We start from the raw sequence: 25892 nt of genomic DNA on the forward strand, positions 1-25892 counted from the left end.
TCTAACATTTTGTAGTTATGCCGGACTCCATTGTGAAGTCATCCAGGGTTTATCAAAGGGAGCAGGATATAAACCAGGCATGCGCATGGACAGTGACAAGTTCCGGAACTCGTGGACTGCAGTATTCATTGAAGGCTCTTGGTGCTTCATCAACTGTAACTGGGGAGCACGCCATGTCAAAGGTCACGATAAGCACGAAAAGGATTCTGTAACCGGATTGGCTACCTTCTACTACAGGTGTGATGAGTTTTACTTCGTCACGGACCCAGAGGATCATATCCATCAGCACTTTCCGGATGATCCTAAATGGCAGCTCCTGGAGTGTCCAATATCATTGACCGAATTCATTAATCTACCTGTTGTGAAGTCCCCATTCTTTAATTATGGACTGAAATTCGCCAACCACTATGACGGAACTCAATACACAAGCAATGGGATTATTGTACTGCAATTAAAAATCCCAAACCTGCTTGGGTTCGGATACACATTAGACGCCAAAGATTCAAACATGGATCCTCAAAAACTCGAAGGTCGTGTGATGCTCAGAATCATAGGTCACAAAGCAATTTTTACAGTTGCTCCTCCGAAAACTGGAAAATACTATCTCACAATCTTTGCAAAAGAAGACTGGCGTTCAGAATCATTACAAAGCGCTTGTGCATTTAGAGTGAAATGTCGCGAGAAAAGAGAAAATATAAGAAGTCCATTTCCGAAAGTACCGTTCTTTGGTCCCACCCCCAGTATGAGTCAGTATGGGATCGTACCACAGACCCATATAGATCCTCTTGTGGTTTTCAGTTACGACGACGTCATCTTCCAGTTCCAGATACAAAAAGATGTGAAACTGACACACACGCTACAATACCACGGCCCCTTCCACAGTGATATCACAGACTTCCAGAGATACGTTTTTGTCCGATATCGAGACGAGAAATCCATCTCATACCAAGTGCGGTGTCCAATCATGGGGAAGTTTGTTTTTAACGTTTTCGGTGGCACCGTGACATCTCCAGAAGAAAACACTGGCCACATTGAATGCTTATTTCGATACCTCTTAGACTGCAAGCATCCGGCTAAGGACAAACGTCCGCTGCCCAGAGCATGTCATCGCTGGTTTCTTGGTAACATGCTTGAACCAGTTGTCGGAGACATCGATCCGGATAGGAGAGTGACATTCCGGGTGCGCGCGCCGTTGGCAATGGACGTTGCCATGCTTGTCGGTGATGCTTGGTTCCATTTCAAGGAAATTGCCGATAGTATTTGGGAAGGCAATGTGTACACCGGGAAGGGACAATGCAAGGCCAAACTCTACGCCAAACTTACAAAAGAGCGCGCAAGATTTTCTCCGCTTGTGGAGTTTAATATCAAATAAGCATTGTAAGAATGCCAAAGAAATATCATTATATCGTTTTCACAAATGATTATTTTGAAATTGAAGAGAATGAAAGTCGTAGTTGTTTGGATGACATAATATTTATTCAAGGCAGTATCAAATGTAATACGAAACATGGATTATAAAATTGATATACTGTTTCTTCGTGTGAAGGGTTTGGATAGAAGGTGTTGATTGACTTATATGCCTGCTTGTGAATTTGCTGATGCTATGGCAGGAGTTAAAATATAATGATTGTATCATCGGGATAACATATCTGCTTTCACGTAGTTTGACGTAGTGCTAGAGAGGTTATCTCCCTTCCATTTGTATATTACAGTAGAAGTTATCCCTCTTTGATCGTTAACATCTACACAACATGCTCATATCAATGCAAACACTCGATAGCAATCAAGCGAGGACCGTCGTCTCCTAACGAACCCAGTTGTTATCGTTAATTATATTTATATATTTATACCAAACGAAACCAATTTTCGTTAACGTGAATAATTGGCAGCATTTCGTACAAACATAGTGATGTTATAAGTGTTAGAATACGAAAATAAATGTTATTGTTGGAAAGAAATCATGGTTTCTCTTTTTTAATTACATTCAGCTTCATTACAATATATTTCTTTAAAAAAATTGGCAACAAAAAACGGGGACAGATTTATGAGAAAAAACTGCAATATTATTATTTGTAGTAATGTTATATTTGATATATAAAATATTTGACGAAATACTTCTATAAATCAGTGAAATATTCTGCACAAAGACTATTTGTAATTATACCTATCAGGCAATTTGCGTTGAAAATATTTTTTTTTTGACAAAAAAGATATAAAACAAAACCTAAAATGTTTACAAATTAGAGCAATTTGTCTTTGAGAGTATCAACTATGTCTTGAACAATGCGTTCACCGACTTCCAGTTTTAGTGGCCCACCTGCGAAAAAAAGAGAATTGTGAAACGCTTCACTATAATGCTGGTGGATGACCTTCTGCCCGACGTGTTTTAATCTCTCCGAATACATGATACCATCATCACGGATAACGTCGTATCCACTTGTGGCTATGTAGGTCAAAGGTAAACCCTTTAGCATATCGTCCCTAGCGAGTAATGGCGACACCATAGGGTCAGTGATACGACTCTCAATGATTGAAAATAGTTCCTCGTCTCCAAAATCTGTCCTTGTTTCTAGTTTACTCATCAAGGTTTTATCTCTAACAAATTGTTGTGGTAACCATCTATTTTGATCGATCAAGTCCATATAGTCAGATGCTTTAAACGCGGCCGACGTATGGTTATTATTTAGAAAATCTCGGGTATATTTATAATCAAGATTCAGATAATTCAGAACGAAACATATGGAGTCAGGCGAATTTATGCTCTTCGACAAGTACGGAGCATTTTCAATATATGACTTAGTGTTCCAATTTGCCATCTGTAGAACAGGTACGAGTAGAAATTGTAAAGCTATCTTGTGCTTTAATTTATACGATATGGCCGCTGCAATGTTACCCCCGGCACTGTCTCCTCCAATCGCAATTTTGTTGGGGTGGATATTTAAGGAAGCACAGTTTTCTATGACGTATTCCACAACATCATGGCAATCTTGTAATGGAACCGGATATGGGTATTGTGGGCTTAAGCGATAACTGCAATAAAATAAAAAAATCACTCGGACTTAATAAAATATATTGTTTGTATCAAAGTGATTTTTCTTTAAATTGAGGCCATATGCAATATGATATTTAATTATTTAACATATAAATAAATATTTAATTAATTTAATAGCGCAATAACATCTATTTCACATAATTTTCTAGAATAAAAAGGAAGTCAAACAAAACGCAAACAAACAACAAAAAATCCGTTTTGTCCCCTCATTATCAGGTCACTTCTTATAATGTCAATGTATAAGTGAATGTAAGTGACCATACAAATAATTTTAGTTAGTGTACATTATGATAGGATACATTACCCTTGGTAAATTGATTAAAATGCTTTGAATTAGAAAATATTGTTTAGGCTTTTAGATAGTGTAAGCCATCATCGATCACGGTCATTTTTATTTCGCGATTTCCATTTAAAACAAGTTCACGAAAATCATCATTCACAGATTAATAAAAAAGAATGGTTATTCCTATCAATATAAACTATGCAGTGGTTAATTCGCGGAGATAAATTTTCGTGGAATTACTTGGATCATGAAATTTGCGAAAATAAATCATTCATGAAAAAAAAAGGTTCACAGTATACGGTCCTATAGATCATAAAAACTTATTATCATAGAGAGTGGTTCACTATATCATCACGCTTTGTCATCAAGGAAATACTTCGTAAGTACTCACTTTACAGAAATAACCACAACTCCACTGGCTTTTGCTATTTTCCTCATAAGTGGATCATAAGAATCTAAAAAATAGATAATATTAAATTTATCAAAGTTATTTCACTTAGGATGTGTTACATACGCACATGTGTAAACCGCAAGCAATGCTGTATCATGTAATGTGTAAACCGTTAACAATGACGTATCATGTAATGTGTAAACAATAAACAGTGAAGTATCATGTAATGTGTAAACCGTAAACAGTGACGTATCATGTAATGTGTAAAACGTAAACAGTGACGTATCATGTAATGTGTAAACAATAAACAGTGACGTATCATGTAATGTGTAAACCGTAAACAGGGACGTATCATGTAATGTGCAAACCGTTAACAGTGACGTATCATGTAATGTGTAAACCGTAAACAGTGACGTATCATGTAATGTGTAAACCGTTAACAGTGACGTATCATGTAATGTTTAAACCGTAAACAATGACGTATCATATAATGTGTAAACCGTTAACAATGACGTATCATGTAATGTGTAAACCGTAAACACTGACGTATCATGTAATGTGTAAACCGTTAACAGTGACGTATCATGTTATATGTAAACCGTAAACAGTGACGTATCATGTAATGTGTAAACCGTAAACACTGACGTATCATGTAATGTGTAAACCGTTAACAGTGACGTATCATGTAATGTGTAAACCGTAAACACTGACGTATCATGTAATGTGTAAACCGTAAACACTGACGTATCATGTAATGTGTAAACCGTAAACAGTGACGTATCATGTAATGTGTAAACCGTAAACACTGACGTATCATGTAATGTGTAAACCGTAAACACTGACGTATCATGTAATGTGTAAACCGTAAACACTGACGTATCATGTAATGTGTAAACCGTAAACAATGACGTATCATGTAATGTGTAAACCGTAAACACTGACGTATCATGTAATGTGTAAACCGTAAACACTGACGTATCATGTAATGTGTAAACCGTAAACACTGACGTATCATGTAATGTGTAAACCGTAACAATGACGTATTATGTAATGTGTAAACCGTTAACAATGACGTATCATGTAATGTGTAAACCGTTAACAGTGACGTATCATGTAATGTGTAAACCGTAAACAATGACTGTTATGTAATGTGTAAACCGTTAACAATGACGTATCATGTAATGTGTAAACCGTAAACACTGACGTATCATGTAATGTGTAAACCGTTAACAATGACGTATCATGTAATGTGTAAACCGTTAACAATGACGTATCATGTAATGTGTAAACCGTAAACAGTGACGTATCATGTTATATGTAAACCGTAAACAGTGACGTATCATGTAATGTGTAAACCGTAAACACTGACGTATCATGTAATGTGTAAACCGTAAACAGTGACGTATCATGTAATGTGTAAACCGTAAACAATGACGTATCATGTAATGTGTAAACCGTAAACACTGACGTATCATGTAATGTGTAAACCGTTAACAATGACGTATCATGTAATGTGTAAACCGTTAACAATGACGTTTCATGTAATGTGTAAACCGTTAACAATGACGTATCATGTAATGTGTAAACCGTAAACAATGACGTATCATGTAATGTGTAAACCGTTAACAATGACGTATCATGTAATGTGTAAACCGTAAACAGTGACGTATCATGTAATGTGTAAACCGTAAACAGTGACGTATCATGTAATGTGTAAACCGTAAACACTGACGTATCATGTAATGTGTAAACCGTTAACAATGACGTATCATGTAATGTGTAAACCGTTAACAATGACGTATCATTTAATGTGTAAACCGTAAACAGTGACGTATCATGTTATATGTAAACCGTAAACAGTGACGTATCATGTAATGTGTAAACCGTAAACAATGACGTATCATGTAATGTGTAAACCGTAAACACTGACGTATCATGTAATGTGTAAACCGTTAACAATGACGTATCATGTAATGTGTAAACCGTTAACAGTGACGTATCATGTAATGTGTAAACCGTAAACACTGACGTATCATGTAATGTGTAAACCGTAAACACTGACGTATCATGTAATGTGTAAACCGTAAACACTGACGTATTATGTAATGTGTAAACCGTTAACAGTGACGTATCATGTAATGTGTAAACCGTAAACAGTGACGTATCATGTAATGTGTAAACCGTTAACAGTGACGTATCATGTAATGTGTAAACCGTAAACACTGACGTATCATGTAATGTGTAAACCGTTAACAATGACGTATCATGTAATGTGTAAACCGTAAACAGTGACATATCATGTAATGTGTAAACCGTAAACAGTGACGTATCATGTAATGTGTAAACCGTAAACACTGACGTATCATGTAATGTGTAAACCGTAAACACTGACGTATCATGTAATGTGTAAACCATAAACACTGACGTATCATGTAATGTGTAAACCGTAAACAGTGACGTATTATGTAATGTGTAAACCATAAACACTGACGTATCATGTAATGTGTAAACCATAAAACACTGACGTATCATGTAATGTGTAAACCGTAAACACTGACGTATCATGTAATGTGTAAACCGTAAACACTGACGTATCATGTAATGTGTAAACCATAAACACTGACGTATCATGTAATGTGTAAACCGTAAACACTGACGTATCATGTAATGTGTAAACCGTAAACACTGACGTATCATGTAATGTGTAAACCGTAAACACTGACGTATCATGTAATGTGTAAACCGTTAACACTGACGTATCATGTAATGTGTAAACCGTAACAATGACGTATCATGTAATGTGTAAACCGTAACAATGACGTATCATGTAATGTGTAAACCGTAAACACTGACGTATCATGTAATGTGTAAACCGTAAACACTGACGTATCATGTAATGTGTAAACCGTAACAATGACTTATTATGTAATGTGTAAACCGTTAACAATGACGTTTCATGTAATGTGTAAACCGTTAACAGTGACGTATCATGTAATGTGTAAACCGTAAACACTGACGTATCATGTAATGTGTAAACCGTAAACACTGACGTATCATGTAATGTGTAAACCGTTAACAATGACGTATCATGTAATGTGTAAACCGTTAACAATGACGTATCATGTAATGTGTAAACCGTTAACAATGACGTATCATGTAATGTGTAAACCGTTAACAATGACGTATCATGTAATGTGTAAACCGTAAACAATGACGTATCATGTAATGTGTAAACAGTAAACACTGACGTATCATGTAATGTGTAAACCGTAAACACTGACGTATCATGTAATGTGTAAACCGTAAACAATGACGTATCATGTAATGTGTAAACCGTAAACAGTGACGTATCATGTAATGTGTAAACCGTAAACACTGACGTATCATGTAATGTGTAAACCGTTAACAATGACGTATCATGTAATGTGTAAACCGTTAACAATGACGTATCATGTAATGTGTAAACCGTAAACAGTGACGTATCATGTAATGTGCAAACCGTTAACAGTGACGTATCATGTAATGTGTAAACCGTAAACAGTGACGTATAATGTAATGTGTAAACCGTTAACAGTGACGTATCATGTAATGTGTAAACCGTTAACAGTGACGTATCATGTAATGTGTAAACCGTTAACAGTGACGTATCATGTTATATGTAAACCGTAAACAGTGACGTATCATGTAATGTGTAAACCGTTAACAATGACGTATCATGTAATGTGTAAACCGTTAACAATGACGTATCATGTAATGTGTAAACCGTAAACACTGACGTATCATGTAATGTGTAAACCATTAACAGTGACATATCATGTAATGTGTAAACCGTAAACAATGACGTATCATGTAATGTGTAAACAGTAAACACTGACGTATCATGTAATGTGTAAACCGTAAACACTGACGTATCATGTAATGTGTAAACCGTTAACAATGACGTATCATGTAATGTGTAAACCGTTAACAATGACGTATCATGTAATGTGTAAACCGTAAACACTGACGTATCATGTAATGTGTAAACCGTTAACAGTGACATATCATGTAATGTGTAAACCGTTAACAATGACGTATCATGTAATGTGTAAACCGTTAACAATGACGTATCATGTAATGTGTAAACCGTAAACAATGACGTATCATGTAATGTGTAAACCGTAAACAGTGACATATCATGTAATGTGTAAACCGTAAACAGTGACGTATCATGTAATGTGCAAACCGTTAACAGTGACGTATCATGTAATGTGTAAACCGTAAACAGTGACGTATCATGTAATGTGTAAACCGTTAACAGTGACGTATCATGTAATGTGTAAACCGTTAACAGTGACGTATCATGTAATGTGTAAACCGTAAACAGTGACGTATCATGTAATGTGTAAACCGTAAACAGTGACGTATCATGTAATGTGTAAACCGTAAACAATGACGTATCATGTAATGTGTAAACCGTAAACACTGACGTATCATGTAATGTGTAAACCGTTAACAGTGACGTATCATGTAATGTGTAAAACGTAAACAGTGACGTATCATGTAATGTGTAAAACGTAAACAGTGACGTATCATGTAATGTGTAAACAATAAACAGTGACGTATCATGTAATGTGTAAACCGTAAACAGTGACGTATCATGTAATGTGCAAACCGTAAACAGTGACGTATCATGTAATGTGTAAACCGTAAACAGTGACGTATTATGTAATGTGTAAACCGTTAACAGTGACGTATCATGTAATGTGTAAACCGTAAAATGACGTATCATGTAATGTGTAAACCGTTAACAATGACGTATCATGTAATGTGTAAACAATAAACAGTGACGTATCATGTAATGTGTAAACAATAAACAGTGACGTATCATGTAATGTGTTAACCGTAAACACTGACGTATCATGTAATGTGTAAACCGTAAACACTGACGTATCATGTAATGTGTAAATCGTAAACACTGACGTATCATGTAATGTGTAAACCGTTAACAGTGACGTATCATGTAATGTGTAAACAGTAAATACTGACGTTTCATGTAATGTGTAAACAATAAACAATGACGTATCATGTAATGTGTTAACCGTAAACACTGACGTATCATGTAATGTGTAAACCGTAACAATGACGTATCATGTAATGTGTAAACCGTAAACACTGACGTATTATGTAATGTGTAAACCGTTAACAGTGACGTATCATGTAATGTGTAAACCGTAACAATGACGTATTATGTAATGTGTAAACCGTTAACAATGACGTTTCATGTAATGTGTAAACCGTAAACACTGACGTGTCATGTAATGTGTAAACCGTAAACAATGACTGTTATGTAATGTGTAAACCGTTAACAATGACGTATCATGTAATGTGTAAACCGTAAACACTGACGTATCATGTAATGTGTAAACCGTTAACAATGACGTATCATGTAATGTGTAAACCGTTAACAATGACGTATCATGTAATGTGTAAACCGTAAACAGTGACGTATCATGTAATGTGCAAACCGTTAACAGTGACGTATCATGTAATGTGTAAACCGTAAACAGTGACGTATCATGTAATGTGTAAACCGTTAACAGTGACGTATCATGTAATGTGTAAACCGTAAACAGTGACGTATCATGTAATGTGTAAACCGTTAACAATGACGTATCATGTAATGTGTAAACCGTTAACAGTGACGTATCATGTTATATGTAAACCGTAAACAGTGACGTATCATGTAATGTGTAAACCGTAAACACTGACGTATCATGTAATGTGTAAACTGTAAACAGTGACATATCATGTAATGTGTTAAACCGTATACAGTGACGTATCATGTAATGTGTGTAAACCGTAAAAACAGTGACGTATCATGTAATGTGTAAACCGTAAACACTGACGTATCATGTAATGTGTGTAAACCGTTAACAATGACGTATCATGTAATGTGTAAACCGTAAACAATGACGTATTATGTAATGTGTAAACCGTTAACAATGACGTATCATGTAATGTGTAAACCGTAAACACTGACGTATCATGTAATGTGTAAACCGTAAACAATGACGTATTATGTAATGTGTAAACCGTTAAACAATGACGTATCATGTAATGTGTAAACCGTTAACAATGACGTATCATGTAATGTGTAAACCGTAATGTGTAAAAACACTGACGTATCATGTAATGTGTAAACCGTAACGATGACGTATCATGTAATGTGTAAACCGTAACAATGACGTATCATGTAAGTGTAAACCGTAAACAATGACGTATCATGTAATGTGTAAACCGTAAACAGTGACGTATCATGTAATGTGTAAACCGTTAACAATGGACGTATCATGTAATGTGTAAACCGTTAACAATGACGTATCATGTATGTAAATGTGACGTAAATGACGTATCATGTAATGTGTAAAAACAATGACGTATCATGTAATGTGTAAACCGTTAACAATGACGTATCATGTAATGTGTAAACCGTAAACACTGACGTATCATGTAATGTGTAAACCGTTAACAGTGACGTATCATGTAATGTGTAAACCGTAAACAATGACGTATCATGTAATGTGTAAACCGTTAACAATGACGTATCATGTAATGTGTAAACCGTTAACACTGACGTATCATGTAATGTGTAAACCGTTAACAGTGACGTATCATGTAATGTGTAAACCGTAACACGTGACGTATCATGTAATGTGTAAACCGTAAACACTGACGTATCATGTAATGTGTAAACCGTTAACAGTGACGTATCATGTAATGTGTAAACCGTTAACAGTGACGTATCATGTAATGTGTAAACCGTTAACAATGACGTATCATGTAATGTGTAAACCGTTAACACTGACGTATCATGTAATGTGTAAACCGTTAACAATGACGTATCATGTAATGTGTAAACCGTAAACACTGACGTATCATGTAATGTGTAAACCGTTAACAATGACGTATCATGTAATGTGTAAACCGTAAACAGTGACGTATCATGTAATGTGTAAACCGTAACATGACTATCATGTAATGTGTAAACCGTAAACATGACGTATCATGTAATGTGTAAACCGTAAACACTGACGTATCATGTAATGTGTAAACCGTAAACACTGACGTATCATGTAATGTGTAAACCGTAAACACTGACGTATCATGTAATGTGTAAACCGTAAACACTGACGTATCATGTAATGTGTAAACCGTAAACACTGACGTATCATGTAATGTGTAAACCGTAAACACTGACGTATCATGTAATGTGTAAACCGTAAACACTGACGTATCATGTAATGTGTGTAAACCGTTAACAGTGACGTATCATGTAATGTGTAAACCGTAACAATGACTTATTATGTAATGTGTAAACCGTTAACAATGACGTTTCATGTAATGTGTAAACCGTAAACAGTGACGTATCATGTAATGTGTAAACCGTAAACAATGACTGTTATGTAATGTGTAAACCGTTAACAATGACGTATCATGTAATGTGTAAACCGTAAACACTGACGTATCATGTAATGTGTAAACCGTTAACAATGACGTATTATGTAATGTGTAAACCGTTAACAATGACGTATCATGTAATGTGTAAACCGTAAACACTGACGTATCATGTAATGTGTAAACCGTAAACAATGACGTATTATGTAATGTGTAAACCGTTAACAATGACGTATCATGTAATGTGTAAACCGTAAACAGTGACGTATCATGTAATGTGTAAACCGTAAACAGTGACGTATCATGTAATGTGTAAACCGTTAACAGTGACGTATCATGTAATGTGTAAACCGTAAACAGTGACGTATCATGTAATGTGTAAACCGTTAACAGTGACGTATCATGTTATATGTAAACCGTAAACACTGACGTATCATGTAATGTGTAAACCGTAAACACTGACGTGTCATGTAATGTGTAAACCGTTAACAGTGACGTATCATGTAATGTGTAAACCGTAAACACTGACGTATCATGTTATATGTAAACCGTAAACACTGACGTATCATGTAATGTGTAAACCGTAAACACTGACGTGTCATGTAATGTGTAAACCGTTAACAATGACGTATCATGTAATGTGTAAACCGTAAACAATGACGTATTATGTAATGTGTAAACCGTTAACAGTGACGTTACATGTAATGTGTAAACCGTAACAATGACGTATTATGTAATGTGTAAACCGTTAACAATGACGTATCATGTAATGTGTAAACCGTTAACAGTGACGTTACATGTAATGTGTAAACCGTAACAATGACGTATTATGTAATGTGTAAACCGTTAACAATGACGTATCATGTAATGTGTAAACCGTAAACACTGACGTATCATGTAATGTGTAAACCGTAAACAATGACGTATTATGTAATGTGTAAACCGTTAAAAATGACGTATCATGTAATGTGTAAACCGTTAACAATGACGTATCATGTAATGTGTAAACCGTGAACACTGACGTATCATGTAATGTGTAAACCGTTAACAATGACGTATCATGTAATGTGTAAACAATAAACAGTGACGTATCATGTAATGTGTAAACCGTAAACAGTGACGTATCATGTAATGTGTAAACCGTTAACAATGACGTATCATGTAATGTGTAAACCGTGAACACTGACGTATCATGTAATGTGTAAACCGTAAACAATGACGTATCATGTAATGTGTAAACCGTAAACAATGACGTATCATGTAATGTATAAACCGTTAACAATGACGTATCATGTAATGTGTAAACCGTAAACAGTGACGTATCATGTAATGTGTAAACCGTGAACACTGACGTATCATGTAATGTGTAAATTGTAAACAGTGACGTATCATGTAATGTGTAAACCGTGAACAGTGACGTATCATGTAATGTGTAAACCGTGAACACTGACGTATCATGTAATGTGTAAATTGTAAACAATGACGTATCATGTAATGTGTAAACCGTTAACAATGACGTATCATGTAATGTGTAAACCGTTAACAATGACGTATCATGTAATGTGTAAACCGTAACAATGACGTATCATGTAATGTGTAAACCGTAAACACTGACGTATTATGTAATGTGTAAACCGTAAACAGTGACGTATCATGTAATGTGTAAACCGTTAACAATGACGTATCATGTAATGTGTAAACCGTAAACAATGACGTATCATGTAATGTGTAAACCGTTAACAATGACGTATCATGTAATGTGTAAACCGTAAACAATGACGTATCATGTAATGTGTAAACCGTTAACAATGACGTATCATGTAATGTGTAAACCGTAAACAGTGACGTATCATGTAATGTGTAAACCGTAAACACTGACGTATCATGTAATGTGGAAACTGTAAACACTGACGTATCATGTAATGTGTAAACCGTTAACAATGACGTATCATGTAATGTGTAAACCGTAAACAATGACGTATCATGTAATGTGTAAACCGTTAACAATGACGTATCATGTAATGTGTAAACCGTAACAATGACGTATCATGTAATGTGTAAACCGTAAACACTGACGTATCATGTAATGTGTAAACCGTAAACAATGACGTATCATGTAATGTGTAAACCGTAAACACTGACGTATCATGTAATGTGTAAACCGTAAACAGTGACGTATCATGTAATGTGTAAACCGTAAACAGTGACGTATCATGTAATGTGTAAACCGTAAACACTGACGTATCATGTAATGTGTAAACCGTAAACAGTGACGTATCATGTAATGTGTAAACCGTAAACACTGACGTATCATGTAATGTGTAAACCGTAAACAATGACGTATCATGTAATGTGTAAACTGTAAACAGTGACATATCATGTAATGTGTAAACCGTAAACAGTGACGTATCATGTAATGTGTAAACCGTGAACAGTGACGTATCATGTAATGTGTAAACCGTTAACAGTGACGTATCATGTAATGTGTAAACCGTAAACAATGACGTATCATGTAATGTGTAAACCGTAAACAGTGACGTATCATGTAATGTGTAAACCGTAAACAGTGACGTATCATGTAATGTGTAAACCGTAAACAGTGACGTATCATGTAATGTGTAAACCGTAAACACTGACGTATTATGTAATGTGTAAACCGTTAACAGTGACGTATCATGTAATGTGTAAACCGTAAACAATGACGTATCATGTAATGTGTAAACCGTAAACACTGACGTATCATGTAATGTGTAAACCGTAAACACTGACGTATCATGTAATGTGTAAACCGTTAACAATGACGTATCATGTAATGTGTAAACCGTAAACAATGACGTATCATGTAATGTGTAAACCGTAACAATGACGTATCATGTAATGTAAACCGTAAACACTGACGTATCATGTAATGTGTAAACCGTTAACAATGACGTATCATGTATTGTGTAAACCGTAAACACTGACGTGTCATGTAATGTGTAAACCGTAACAGTGACGTATCATGTAATGTGTAAACCGTAACAGTGACGTATTATGTAATGTGTAAACAGTAAACACTGACGTATCATGTAGTGTATAGTGTGTAAAACGAGTACTACTAGACATGTCGTCCGAGAGGCCAACTTTTATCCCCTTTTTGTAATACAGGGACATAAATCTAAACAATGTGGAAGTATATATTGTACACATCTATTCGGTATCGGGATTACTGTCAACAAGTTGTATTGAAATCACACTAGTTGTATGAAAAGAGTAGCCGTTTTATGATTTCGTAGCTAAAGGAAACAACTCCAAAAAAGGTATCTTGTTCCGATTTATATATAAAATGTACACTAAATAGGTATTATTGCCACAGTGACCTTTGTCTACAGATGGACAGACACGTGTACGACCTGAATCCAGTAAATCCCCTGATTTTGTTACAGGAGTATACTGATGTATCATATAGTTTGTTAAGCATTGATGTCACTATTTTTCAACTTCATGAAAGAAATTTTGTTAGCAAACTGTGTGAATCCACGTAAACGTATTTCATACCCCGATGAAGTTAAAAAATGGTTACATCAATGCTTATAATCAATTTTTCAAACTACTTTATGACAGAAATTTTTTGTATAATTAATTTTCATTTGTTTTCATAGTAAATCCGACTTTCTGTTTGACAGATACTTTTTCTTCATATACTACGAAGAAAAAATCCGAGAACTTGACGTTACCATGACGTCAAATAGAGACGTTGGTGTTGCGTATTGGTTTAGAAGAAATAATCCATTGGAAAGTCAATGGATTCGTACGTTTAAACGTATTTCATGATATTAAGTACTCTATTAATTATAAGCATTGATGTCACTATTTTAAACTTCATCGTGTTATGAAATAAATTTTGTCTGCAAACTTTTGTGAGAATCCGCTTAGCAAACAAAATTTATTTCATACCCCGATGAAGTTAAAAAATAGTGACATCAATGCTTAACTAAATCAATATGCAGAGTCGACGTCTCTATTGTGGCGTGCATGAAGATAAGGTCGGGTTTTCACGCCATTTTCATTTTTTTTTTGTTCATAGTTGTATGAAGAAAAATTATTTGCCAATCAGAAAGCCGCATTAAGTATGAAAGCCAATAAAAAAATAGTTTTTTAGAGTGCTACTGATAATTATAAACTTCGATACGCAATTTGGCTTAGACAATTAAGGAAAGAACAAATGTAACACCAACAAATAGAAAAGTAATGTGTTATGTGAAGTTATGATAAACATTAATATTACTTATAGTACTCTATTAATTATAAGCATTGATGTCACTATTTTAAACTTCATCGTGTTATGAAATAAATTTTGTTTGCAAACTTTTGTGAGAATCCGCTTAGCAAACAAAATTTATTTCGTACCCCGATGAAGTTAAAAAATAGTGACATCAATGCTTAACTAAATCAATATGCAGAGTCGACGTCTCTATTGTGACGTGCATGAAGATAAGGTCGGGTTTTCACGCCATTTTCATTTTTTTTTGTTCATAGTTGTATGAAGAAAAATTATTTGCCAATCAGAAAGCCGCATTAAGTATGAAAGTCAATAAAAAATTAGTTTTTTTAGACTGCTACTGATAATTATAAACTTCGATACGCCATTTGGCTTAGACAATTAAGGAAAGAACAAATGTAACACCAACAAATAGAAAAGTAATATGTTATGTGAAGTTATGATAAACATTAATATTACTTATAGTAGAAACATTCTTATTCCCCAAACTACAGAGGCAAAAAGTTTACCAAAAAAATAACTGTGACAAAGAAAAGAAATGAATCGTCTGCTTTCGGTTCTTTACATCTTATTATCACCTACCAACAGAAAGTAAGCTCCAGCCTCCTCCATGAAAGTAGACCAGGGCGGGCCTCTCTGATACCGGAAGTGACGTCATCGGCTCATACATTCTCACATGAACGCCATTCATTGTTCTATCTGATATCTACAAGAACAATTGTTTATGAAAAATAAACGGTTACAGATGAGAAAGTTTTTTTTATTATAATCACACTTGATAATTAAATTCATATGCATTAAATTTTGACGTTTTTTTCACAGTGACCAATTAAGTCGCCTCATATTATACCCATCTTTGTAGTATTGCACCACTCCAAATGATAGAGTCTATGAAACTGATACACGTAATATACAAATAATGATGTTCTTTATAAATCAGATGAAATAATTCTTCCTGCCTTTTACGGTTATTTTTATCTACAATGTTGTCGTATATCTATTCCAGGGCCTCTCAAATTGTTAGAGTCATGAAAACAATAATTTAAAGTTTTCAAAGTATTATGGATATTTTTAATGAGTCAAATTTTTGCAACCATTTAATAGATAACAAAATAACAAAACTATCATCCAAGGCTATGTTATGTTATGTAGATATCTCTCTATCGTTTACTTTAGAAATAACAAGCAGTAAGTAAACTTTACCTTTAAATCCGGGTCGACTCCCAGGCCCCACGGAAACCCCGTGGTCAGCAATAAGATAACATGGTCAGCAAACTTTCTGTCCAGGTCAGATAATGGGTCAGTTATACCAAGACTGACCATCGTCCCAATCTGTAAAAAGAATAATACGTCATTACGTCACACTGTTACACATTACTGCATAGTTATTTTTCGCGTGCAGAAAGCTTCGCGATTTCCCTTTTATATTTATAGAAGTAAAAAAAATTCGTGCATTGTCAATTTACAACAGTAATACGCTATACATTCTCCTCGAGGGTAATTTAGTTCAAGTAAATAAAAAAAACTATACAGTAACATGCTGTATTGTTTGTATCTATTGAACACGTAATAAAATAACTTAAATTTATGTTTATGTGACACAATGTTTTGTAGAACTTCTCAAAAGTTTCTTTACTATACTGCCATAGTATAAAAAATCAGTTAACTTTAAATCATTCAAAGTAAATATAATAACATTAAATTAAATTGACAATAACAAAATAAAATAAAAAAATAAAAATAAAATAAAAAGATAATTGAGAGAGTTGTCCTTGGTACATCAGGTACATCATTGACACGAATGATTTTAAAATAAATATATTTTTGTTTGCAGTTGAATACTAAACGCCCACATGATAAATAGTTGCCATCACACGCAATAATTAAGTCGAAGGTATACAGTGACCTACAAAAAAATCAACACGTCCTCACTAAGGTAAACAAAGGCCACACATTACAGTTTAATATGGTGGTCACAAAGAAAACAACCGGACTCGTCCACAACCTAATCTTTACTTATCATTAACATTTTACCTCCCTCCTTTCTCTTTTGTCATTATAACGTTCCAACTATCATTGGATATAAAGATTTGACTACCATTTTGTTTAAATTTAAAACCCTACAATCATTATATTTATATACGATGCAAAAATAATATACATGTACACTGTGTTTTGTCAGCTAATTCCGATACAAATGAGAAGGAATATGTTAATATGTTCTTGTGTGATGTATATATCTCATATGAAGAAAATATATTTTAAACCAAAGAAAAAAACCTGGATACATTTTTTCCCAAATATATACAGTAGGCATTATTACAAAAATGAAGTAGTGAAATATGATAAACATGGATAAATGCATTACTAAGTAAAACCAAGATTACCGTTAAACCATAGGTCTTCATGCCCGCGTCGATTATCTTCACCTTGAATTGTTCAGGGATTGGCTCTGGTACATTACCGTCCAAGTACGTGTACAGAAACACTGCGATGATAGCTCCAAATATGGTCAAACGAATCATATTGGTGTCAATTAGTGACCACTTCGGTACTGACCACTGGTCATCCTTGTCATGTGGTGGTCAGAGATAAGGGCACACACAAGTAAGGTCATGTGATGCACAGACCTATATGATAGGGGGAATATTTCTTTTGTTTATATTTCATTTTAAAAATGCACGTTTATGGAATTTGAAATGAATGGAATAAAAATCATAAATTTGGTTACAAAAGATGATTTGTCTCTTGATCTAAAATCCGATTTCTGGTTTGTTTGTTTTGTTTTTGTGTCCTCTACTTTTTATCAGTGTGGTCAGAACATTATTGCCACCAGTGACGTCACTCAGGTCAGATAACTCTATCATAATACTATCATTCACGACATGTTCACCATAACTGTATACAAAAATTGAACACACACAATTGCCACTATGACCCATTTTTTTATCTACAGTGGATATGCAATAAACCAGATGACGATAGTCCTAAAATCTGATATTCTGGGCAGGGATGATATAACGTAGATGGAAGCCGGCAGGCCGGAAAATTAACGATTTGGACAGTTTGGACATAGATAGGTTATCCAGAATATCCACTGTGCTTGTCGTTTCACAAATTGGTCTTATTATTTAGATGATCTTTGTGTTCTCATTTTATTTCTTTATTTATCATTTCATTATTCTATCTTATACTGTATCTGACTATTTGGCAATTTCCCAACGATTATGAATCTGATAGATTTAACGTCACTTATTCTGTATTTATATATCACAGAGTTATCTGCCCTTCGGTGTAGGTACTAGTTGTGATGTCATCATTTATTGTGGGTTACGTTATACATTTTACTATTCTTTCTTAAGGGAGATGTCTCCCTAATATGAAACGGAATATCCTCTTGTATTCTTCTTAAAGAAGCTCCACCGCCGAAAGTGCAAAAACGATACTGATCATTTGAACAATAATTGGTGTTTAATCGTGTATATCTATGTCTAATTAACATAAAAATAATATTAGACAATTCATTTTGATTTAGTTACATGCGCAAGCAGTATTTCCATATAGGACATAGTGCCACGGATTTGTTTTGGGACACAATTAATTATTTTTAATATTTTTATTTTAAAGTAAAATGAGAATCTCAAACTTTTCAATGGTGATAATGGCGGACAGTAATTAACCTTTGTAACTGATGCAGATATTAATTCGCCTGTTCATGTTTTGACAGAGAAATTACCATTTGTCAGCGGTAAAAGATCTGTTATAGAAAATAAGTAATATTATGACCTCATACCTTTCATATAGATTTTATTTCATTTTAAATTATACACTTCTTAAACATTCATATTCTTACATACAATAAATACACACACAAGCTACATAAAAACGACCTTTGAATTTTTCAATGAATTCATAAATGACATGGACCATATGGCAGGAGGTATGCTTGATACATGTATCTGATATCACCCTTCGTTTATCGTTTGCCCATGATGATGATCGCATATTTATTATGCAATGAATAGTTCATACAAAACATTCATACAAAACATAATTTAGATAGGATTTTATAAAGTGTTCACTGCTGCAAATAGCGTCGACATATCTAATTTAATCTAATTATCATAGTAAAGTTTTTCGTAAAATTTTGACAATATCTTGCACAATTCTTACACCAACTTCCAGTTTTAACGGCCCATGTGGGAAAAACAATGACAAGTGAAAGGCTTCCTCGTAATGCTTAAGGATCACAAGTTGTCCGACCTGCTTCATCCTTTCCGAGAACATTATCCCATCATCCCTCACGATATCATAACCGGAAGTGACGATATAAGTCATTGGTAGATCTTCTAACATGTCGTCATCCGCGAGTAATGGTGATATCATGGGGTCAGTGATTCGGCTTTCCATCAGAGAAAATAGTTCCTCGCTACCAAACTCTGTCTGTAGATCTATATTTTCTCTTAAATGCTCGTCTCTAACATATCGTTTTGGTAACCATAAATTCTGATCAAGATTTTCTGTAAAATGAGATCGTTTAAAAGCTATCGACGTATGGTTGTTGTTTAAAAAGTCTTCCACGTGTCTGTGGTCTACTTTCAAGTAATTCAACAAAAGATTTAAACAGTTTTTGCTATTAGCACTTTGAGATAAATAACTAGAATTTTCAATAAAAGATGTAGTGTTCCAATTCGCCATTTGTAACATTGGTACAATGAGTAACTGAATGGCGATCTTCTTTTTTAGGCGAAATGATATTGCTGCGGCCATGTTACCACCGGCATTGTCTCCACCGATGGCTATTCTCTGCGGATTGATATGTAGTGAATCACTGTTTTCGATGACGTACTCCACAACATCCCAACAGTCTTGTAGTGGAATAGGAAACGGATATTGCGGGCTTAATCTGTAACTATATACATTGTATAAAACTTCAGCATATCAATATGAACTTAAAACATGGAAATATACATTTAAATAACGAGATAATTTAGTTGTCAGTTATAAATATATTTTTCACAACAATAATATTATCCCTGTTTATATATATATATATATATATATATATTAATTCGCAAAATCATCATAAAGCCTTTATCATCCTATACAATAAACGTGATCATATTTTAGTGTAATGCTAGAATCAGATTATCGCTTATATTTGTACGTTTGCAGTAAACGACCTTTGATCAGTCCCTGGTAAGTATCCCATGGCCTGTTAAGAGACGATTAGGAGAAAATATTTTCTCCACTCATTCATCAATATTTTGGTTAACTTAATTGGTGATTTATACTTACTTAACGGAAATTATAACAACCCCACTGTCCTTGGCAATCCTTCTCATAAGTGGGTCATATGAATCTGCCATTAACAAATATATCAAATGTGGAAAAAATAGCGGATCGAAATAATAGGATGCAACATAGATAGCGGAACGGAACATAAACAATTAATACCTACAGCTGATATCGGTTGCATAATTTTGTCACTACGTCAGTTAATCTTGACTATATTTGTATAATATATGGGTCATGGTGTTTTCTCCCTTATCTCAGAAAAAAAGGGAAATATATTAAAGCAGCAACAATTACTTACACATTAACAAAAACGGGGACATTGAAAATATATCACATTGTAAGAAACATCATTTTATGATTTCAATCTTCTAATTGAGTGCATCAATAACGAGGTGTTGTTTAATTTACTAAAGAAAACACCTTCAACACCATTGACGGACTACATAAGGTAAGTGCTACTGGTCCTGTCTCTTTAAGTTGAGAATGAAGACGGCTTACTGAGATATAAGTTTGCTCCGTTCGGAATCTCAATAATTTGTTTGAAGATTGAAATCAACATAAGCTACTAGGAACATTCTAAAGGCATCGAGTTAATTTTTCATTATAATCGTCATCAGTCACTCCATACTGATCAACCATAACTGGGATGTCTTCAATTCATTTCAATATGTGCTATCAATTATCATCTTGCTCTCTCGATATTCAAATGAAAATTTTTGATACACTTACCGACAGAAAGTAAGTTCCATCCACCGCCATGGAAATAAAGGAACACAGGCCGCTGTTTATGTTGTAATGACGTCACAGGTTGGTACATGCGCACATGTACACCCTTCATAGTGGTGTCTGTTATCTGAAATGAATTATGGGATTTTATTTGACAGTGTCTGGTTTTAAAGTTGACGGAGTGCATATTTCTTCTCAACACAATAAATGATGATGGTAATGGATTCACACTACCACTCAACAATATATAACCCGATACGGTTGCATTGATAAAAGACACGGTTGAAATAATGAATTCCAAAAAATACAAGTCCAACAACTAGAGGCAATGGGATCTATGTTCTAAATCAGAGATAATCATAACATAATAAGAATGCACTTAAGTGAGTCCATTTGTAGCAATGTAATTCAGTGAAATGGATAACTTCTTGAGGGATACGTTTATTTAAGTTATCGGTATGCCGATAGCGGTAACGACTGTTTTACAATAAGATGATTTAAGCAAATAAAATTTTACATTATAAGATGATTTAAGCCAATGAAAATGCTCGTTACAAACAAGATTGAGAAATAAAGCATTAAAAGGGTGCATTCAAAATCACTTATGTCGCAACTATCGTCTGATGTAAATTACCAATGTTAATTGCATTTTACTATAATGTAATAGATACAGTCATCAATTTTGTTTGTTAGTTAGTTTGTCCTTTAACTCACCTGTAATCGTGAATCATACCCTCGGACCCAAGGAAATCCAGTTGACATTAAAAGCATGAATCGATCACAAAGTTCTCTATCGAAGTTAGAAAATGGCGTGGTCAATCCTAGTCGCACTAAACCATTCAGCTACAAAACGCGTTTAAAATCAAATGTATAGTATGTAATCATGGATTATTGTGGTTATTAGACATAATAATAACACTAAAAGAACATTCTGGCATTCACTAGTAAACGTATTTTTGTCGTTTATTGAAAGATACAGTATTACCAAAAAAAATCAGAAATATATATAAAACACCATTACAGTCAAAGTGAACTTTCAAACAATGACGTCAAAATCACGAAAGTTTAGAACCACAAAAGTAACCGCGTATTATATATCATTATGGTGATATATATTTTTCGTTTGCACCGACGACTGAAATATAATGTATTTGTCAGATATTGTATCGGAGTACTTACCGTAAAGACGTAAGTCCTTATAAGCAAGTCAATGACCTTGACCTTAAACTGTTCCGGAATTGGTTCTGGAACTTTCCCGTCCATCAAACTATAAATCACTAATGATAGAAGAAATCCGAGTATAGTCAAGCGGATCATGGCGAAAACATGCAATACAGTCACGCGGATTTAATTCTCCTCTCAATGTGCATGGTGTTATGTTGTATATAACGTTGTGTATATAAACGCTATGTGCATTTATAGTTCAAACTCCAACCTCGCAGGGGGTTATACAGCTGTAACATCATACACCCAAAAGGTCACCAATATTTTGTTGGACTATAAACCTTAAAACGGAAATTCGTTTGATAAATTCCATACAGAAAATGGGGGCCACTGAAGGGATGTGATTCATTTATCAATGATTACAGTAATACTATATATAGTTATTGCTAATACGCCTTGTTATCAATTCCCTATCGTTGGCCCCACAGTTTGTGTACTTCGGTCTGCCTACTCTAGTATCGGCTAACATTAGGGTTTATATCTATATAAGAAGCTGAGAGCGTTCCTGAATATATATCTATAGACACTTTATAGATAGGATAAATATTTTCAGCAGTCAATCCTAGGTCACTTGGGAACATGCAAAGGGAATTTTCCACAGCTTCTTAAAGCAAAGTAAATAGTTTATAGGTGATAAAATAAAATTATTTGCATATATACGTAGATATGACACTGATGATAATGTTAACACTAGACTTTTGCTTCTATCAATCTAAGATAGATAAAGAACACTTATTAAGTCATATAGCAAACATTTTCAGGTTTAGTGCAAATACTGTGTTATATAATTCATGCAATAATGTTTAATGAATAGGACGTGCTGTTCAATGCTTCCTGTTTAAACATATCCCTATGACTAATGTTGACATTACGGAAATAAATCACTTATTGCAAATTACAAATACGCTTAATATACCTGTGAAGTAACTCTTCCAATTATGCGGAATGTACTTCTGGTTTGGTCTATACAAACATAAGGTGCTGTATTGATGTAGTCGATCTGATTTCAGACTATTTATATAAGAATCAATATTTGTGGTCGCAGCTGACTTGATTTTTTTCAAAACTATCGTATGACGACAAAGAGGTTCAGTAAATTAAACTTCATTTCATGGCTAAAATCTAAACTCAATGGCACTTCCGTTTCTTGTCACATGGATGATATCTTAATGATAAAACCGGTAATTTCCATGCGTATGCTATTTGAATGATAAAACCGGTTATTGTCAAGTGGATAAACATAATAATAATACCGGTTAGTGTCACATGGATGATATTTTAATGATGATGCCTGTTATTGTCATATATAGATGATGTTTTAATGATAATACCTGTTATTGTCACATGGATAAACATAATAACAATAACGGTTATTATCACATGGATGATATTTTAATGATGATGCCTGTTATTGTCATATATTTGATTGTTTAATAATAACACCTGTTATTGTCACATGGACAAACATAATGATAATACCGGTTATTGTCACATGGATGGTGTTTTAATGATAAGACCGGTTATTGTCACATGGATAAACATAATGATTATACCGGTTATTGTCACATCGATGAATTTTTAATTATAATACTGGTTATTGTCACATGTATAATGTTTCAATGATAACACCGCTTATTGTCACATGGATTAACATAATAATAATACCGGTTATTGTCACATAGATATACATAAAGATAGTACCGGTTATTGTCACATAGATATACATAAAGATAATACCGGTTATTGTCACATAGATATACATAAAGATAATACCGGTTATTGTCACATAGATATACATAAAGATAGTACCGGTTATTGTCACATTGATATACATAAAGATAATACCGGTTATTGTCACATAGATATACATAAAGATAATACCGGTTATTGTCACATAGATATACATAAAGATACTACTGGTTATTATCATAAGAATAAACATAATGATGATACCGGATATTGTCACATGGATGATGCTTTTATGATTATACCGGTTATTGTCACATGGATAAACATAATGATTATACCGGTTATTGTCACATAGATGTTGTTTCACGCGATTTAATTGCTTTTATCATGAAATATTAAGAAATAGTTGGCTCTCATTTTGCTTGAATCGCGAAAAAAACCCGACCGGCTATACGATAAATATGATTTAAAATCCTGGCAAATATGAATAGTGTATATCCGATTATGAAACCTTTCATTTGAGAAAAGTGTACATCATGACATCCATTTATGAAATAGTCCTGATGTTATATTGACAAAAAAAATCTATCAAAATCCTGTTATGAAATTGGTCGTCATGTTTAGTTTGTTAAAGTTGCTCCCCTTTACCTGCTATTGTCACTATCCATTCAAACATATTAACTATTGCAATCGGGAACAATATAGAATGAATTAACTGCGTTTGTTTTATCAAATAGCATGGGATAAATAGATTATTTTTACTGTGACTGTTAGTTTGTTACCGTACCAAACCTCTCTGAGTGCTTCAGTTAAATCCAAATTAAAATCAAAATGTCTGTGTATCGACTTAAATTGTTAAATATCTCTGATTGATCAAGGCATACAATAAATGTATCGATAGTTCGATGTATGGTCAGAATTCGCTCTTGAAAGATCGTATGCTTGGCATGTAAAAAGTTATTCTGAAGTTGTCCTGATCATTTCACGATTATATATAATTATGTATTTATATTAACTTCCTTTTGATAAAATATTTCATTCATGAATATTACCAACTAATGCAAAGAAAAATGATTTAGTGTTCGATCAGGAAAGTGAAACCCACGAAATGCTTGAAATTATCCAGTCACAAATTTAACTTGAAATGAACATTAAGAAATTCAAGGTCGGTATAAATATAGAATTCCAGGTGAAAAAATGATAATATGTTATCAGAAAAGGACCGCATAATCAGTGGTGCTACATATGTCGCGTTAGTACTGAAGATAAGGGATACGATAAGGCCGCCAACACGGATTCATGATAAGTCGTGTCATTACGCTCGGTCCTAGCAAGATGAAAGTCCTCATAGCTCTCATCAGCCTGGCGGTTTCAGCGCAAGGTAATACGAATATACATTAAAAGTTATAGAATAGAGACCTTCTAATTAGATTAAGCCAATATTTTCCTATCATAAGCACGTTTGGCTTCTATCGGAACACATATTCGATAAGCTGTAGTAACAACTTAAACTATTCGCTAGATGCTAAAC

At 34.1% G+C, this 25892-nt stretch overlaps 3 protein-coding genes across 5 annotated transcripts in view; 1 reads left to right on the forward strand and 2 right to left on the reverse strand.

The window, feature by feature from the left end:
- The window catches only part of LOC138331523 (hillarin-like), a 64989-nt gene extending 63031 nt beyond the window's left edge, over positions 1–1958 (forward strand). For all 3 annotated transcript variants that reach the window (XM_069279209.1, XM_069279208.1, XM_069279210.1), the window contains one exon: positions 16–1958. In XM_069279209.1, coding sequence (XP_069135310.1) covers positions 16–1372 — 1357 coding nt within the window. In that variant the 3' untranslated portion in view covers positions 1373–1958. The remainder of the gene's footprint in view (positions 1–15) is intronic.
- Positions 1455–19458, reverse strand: LOC138331525 (arylacetamide deacetylase-like). Its single transcript, XM_069279212.1, has 5 exons — positions 17812–19458; positions 16628–16756; positions 16007–16130; positions 3727–3790; positions 1455–3030 (listed from the first exon to the last, which is right to left on the reverse strand). The coding sequence occupies exons 1-5, from the start codon at positions 17947–17949 to the stop codon at positions 2241–2243; spliced, it is 1245 nt and encodes a 414-aa protein (XP_069135313.1). The 5' UTR covers positions 17950–19458; the 3' UTR covers positions 1455–2240.
- Position 19459: 1 nt separating this feature from the next.
- LOC138331524 (arylacetamide deacetylase-like) lies at positions 19460–22890 on the reverse strand. The gene is made up of 5 exons (XM_069279211.1): positions 22628–22890; positions 22163–22291; positions 21452–21575; positions 20723–20786; positions 19460–20336 (listed from the first exon to the last, which is right to left on the reverse strand). The coding sequence occupies exons 1-5, from the start codon at positions 22763–22765 to the stop codon at positions 19547–19549; spliced, it is 1245 nt and encodes a 414-aa protein (XP_069135312.1). The 5' UTR covers positions 22766–22890; the 3' UTR covers positions 19460–19546.
- Between the last annotated feature and the right edge of the window lie 3002 nt (positions 22891–25892).

This window comes from Argopecten irradians, chromosome 9, assembly GCF_041381155.1.
Source record: "Argopecten irradians isolate NY chromosome 9, Ai_NY, whole genome shotgun sequence".
In the NCBI taxonomy this organism is placed as follows: Eukaryota; Metazoa; Mollusca; class Bivalvia; order Pectinida; family Pectinidae; genus Argopecten; species Argopecten irradians.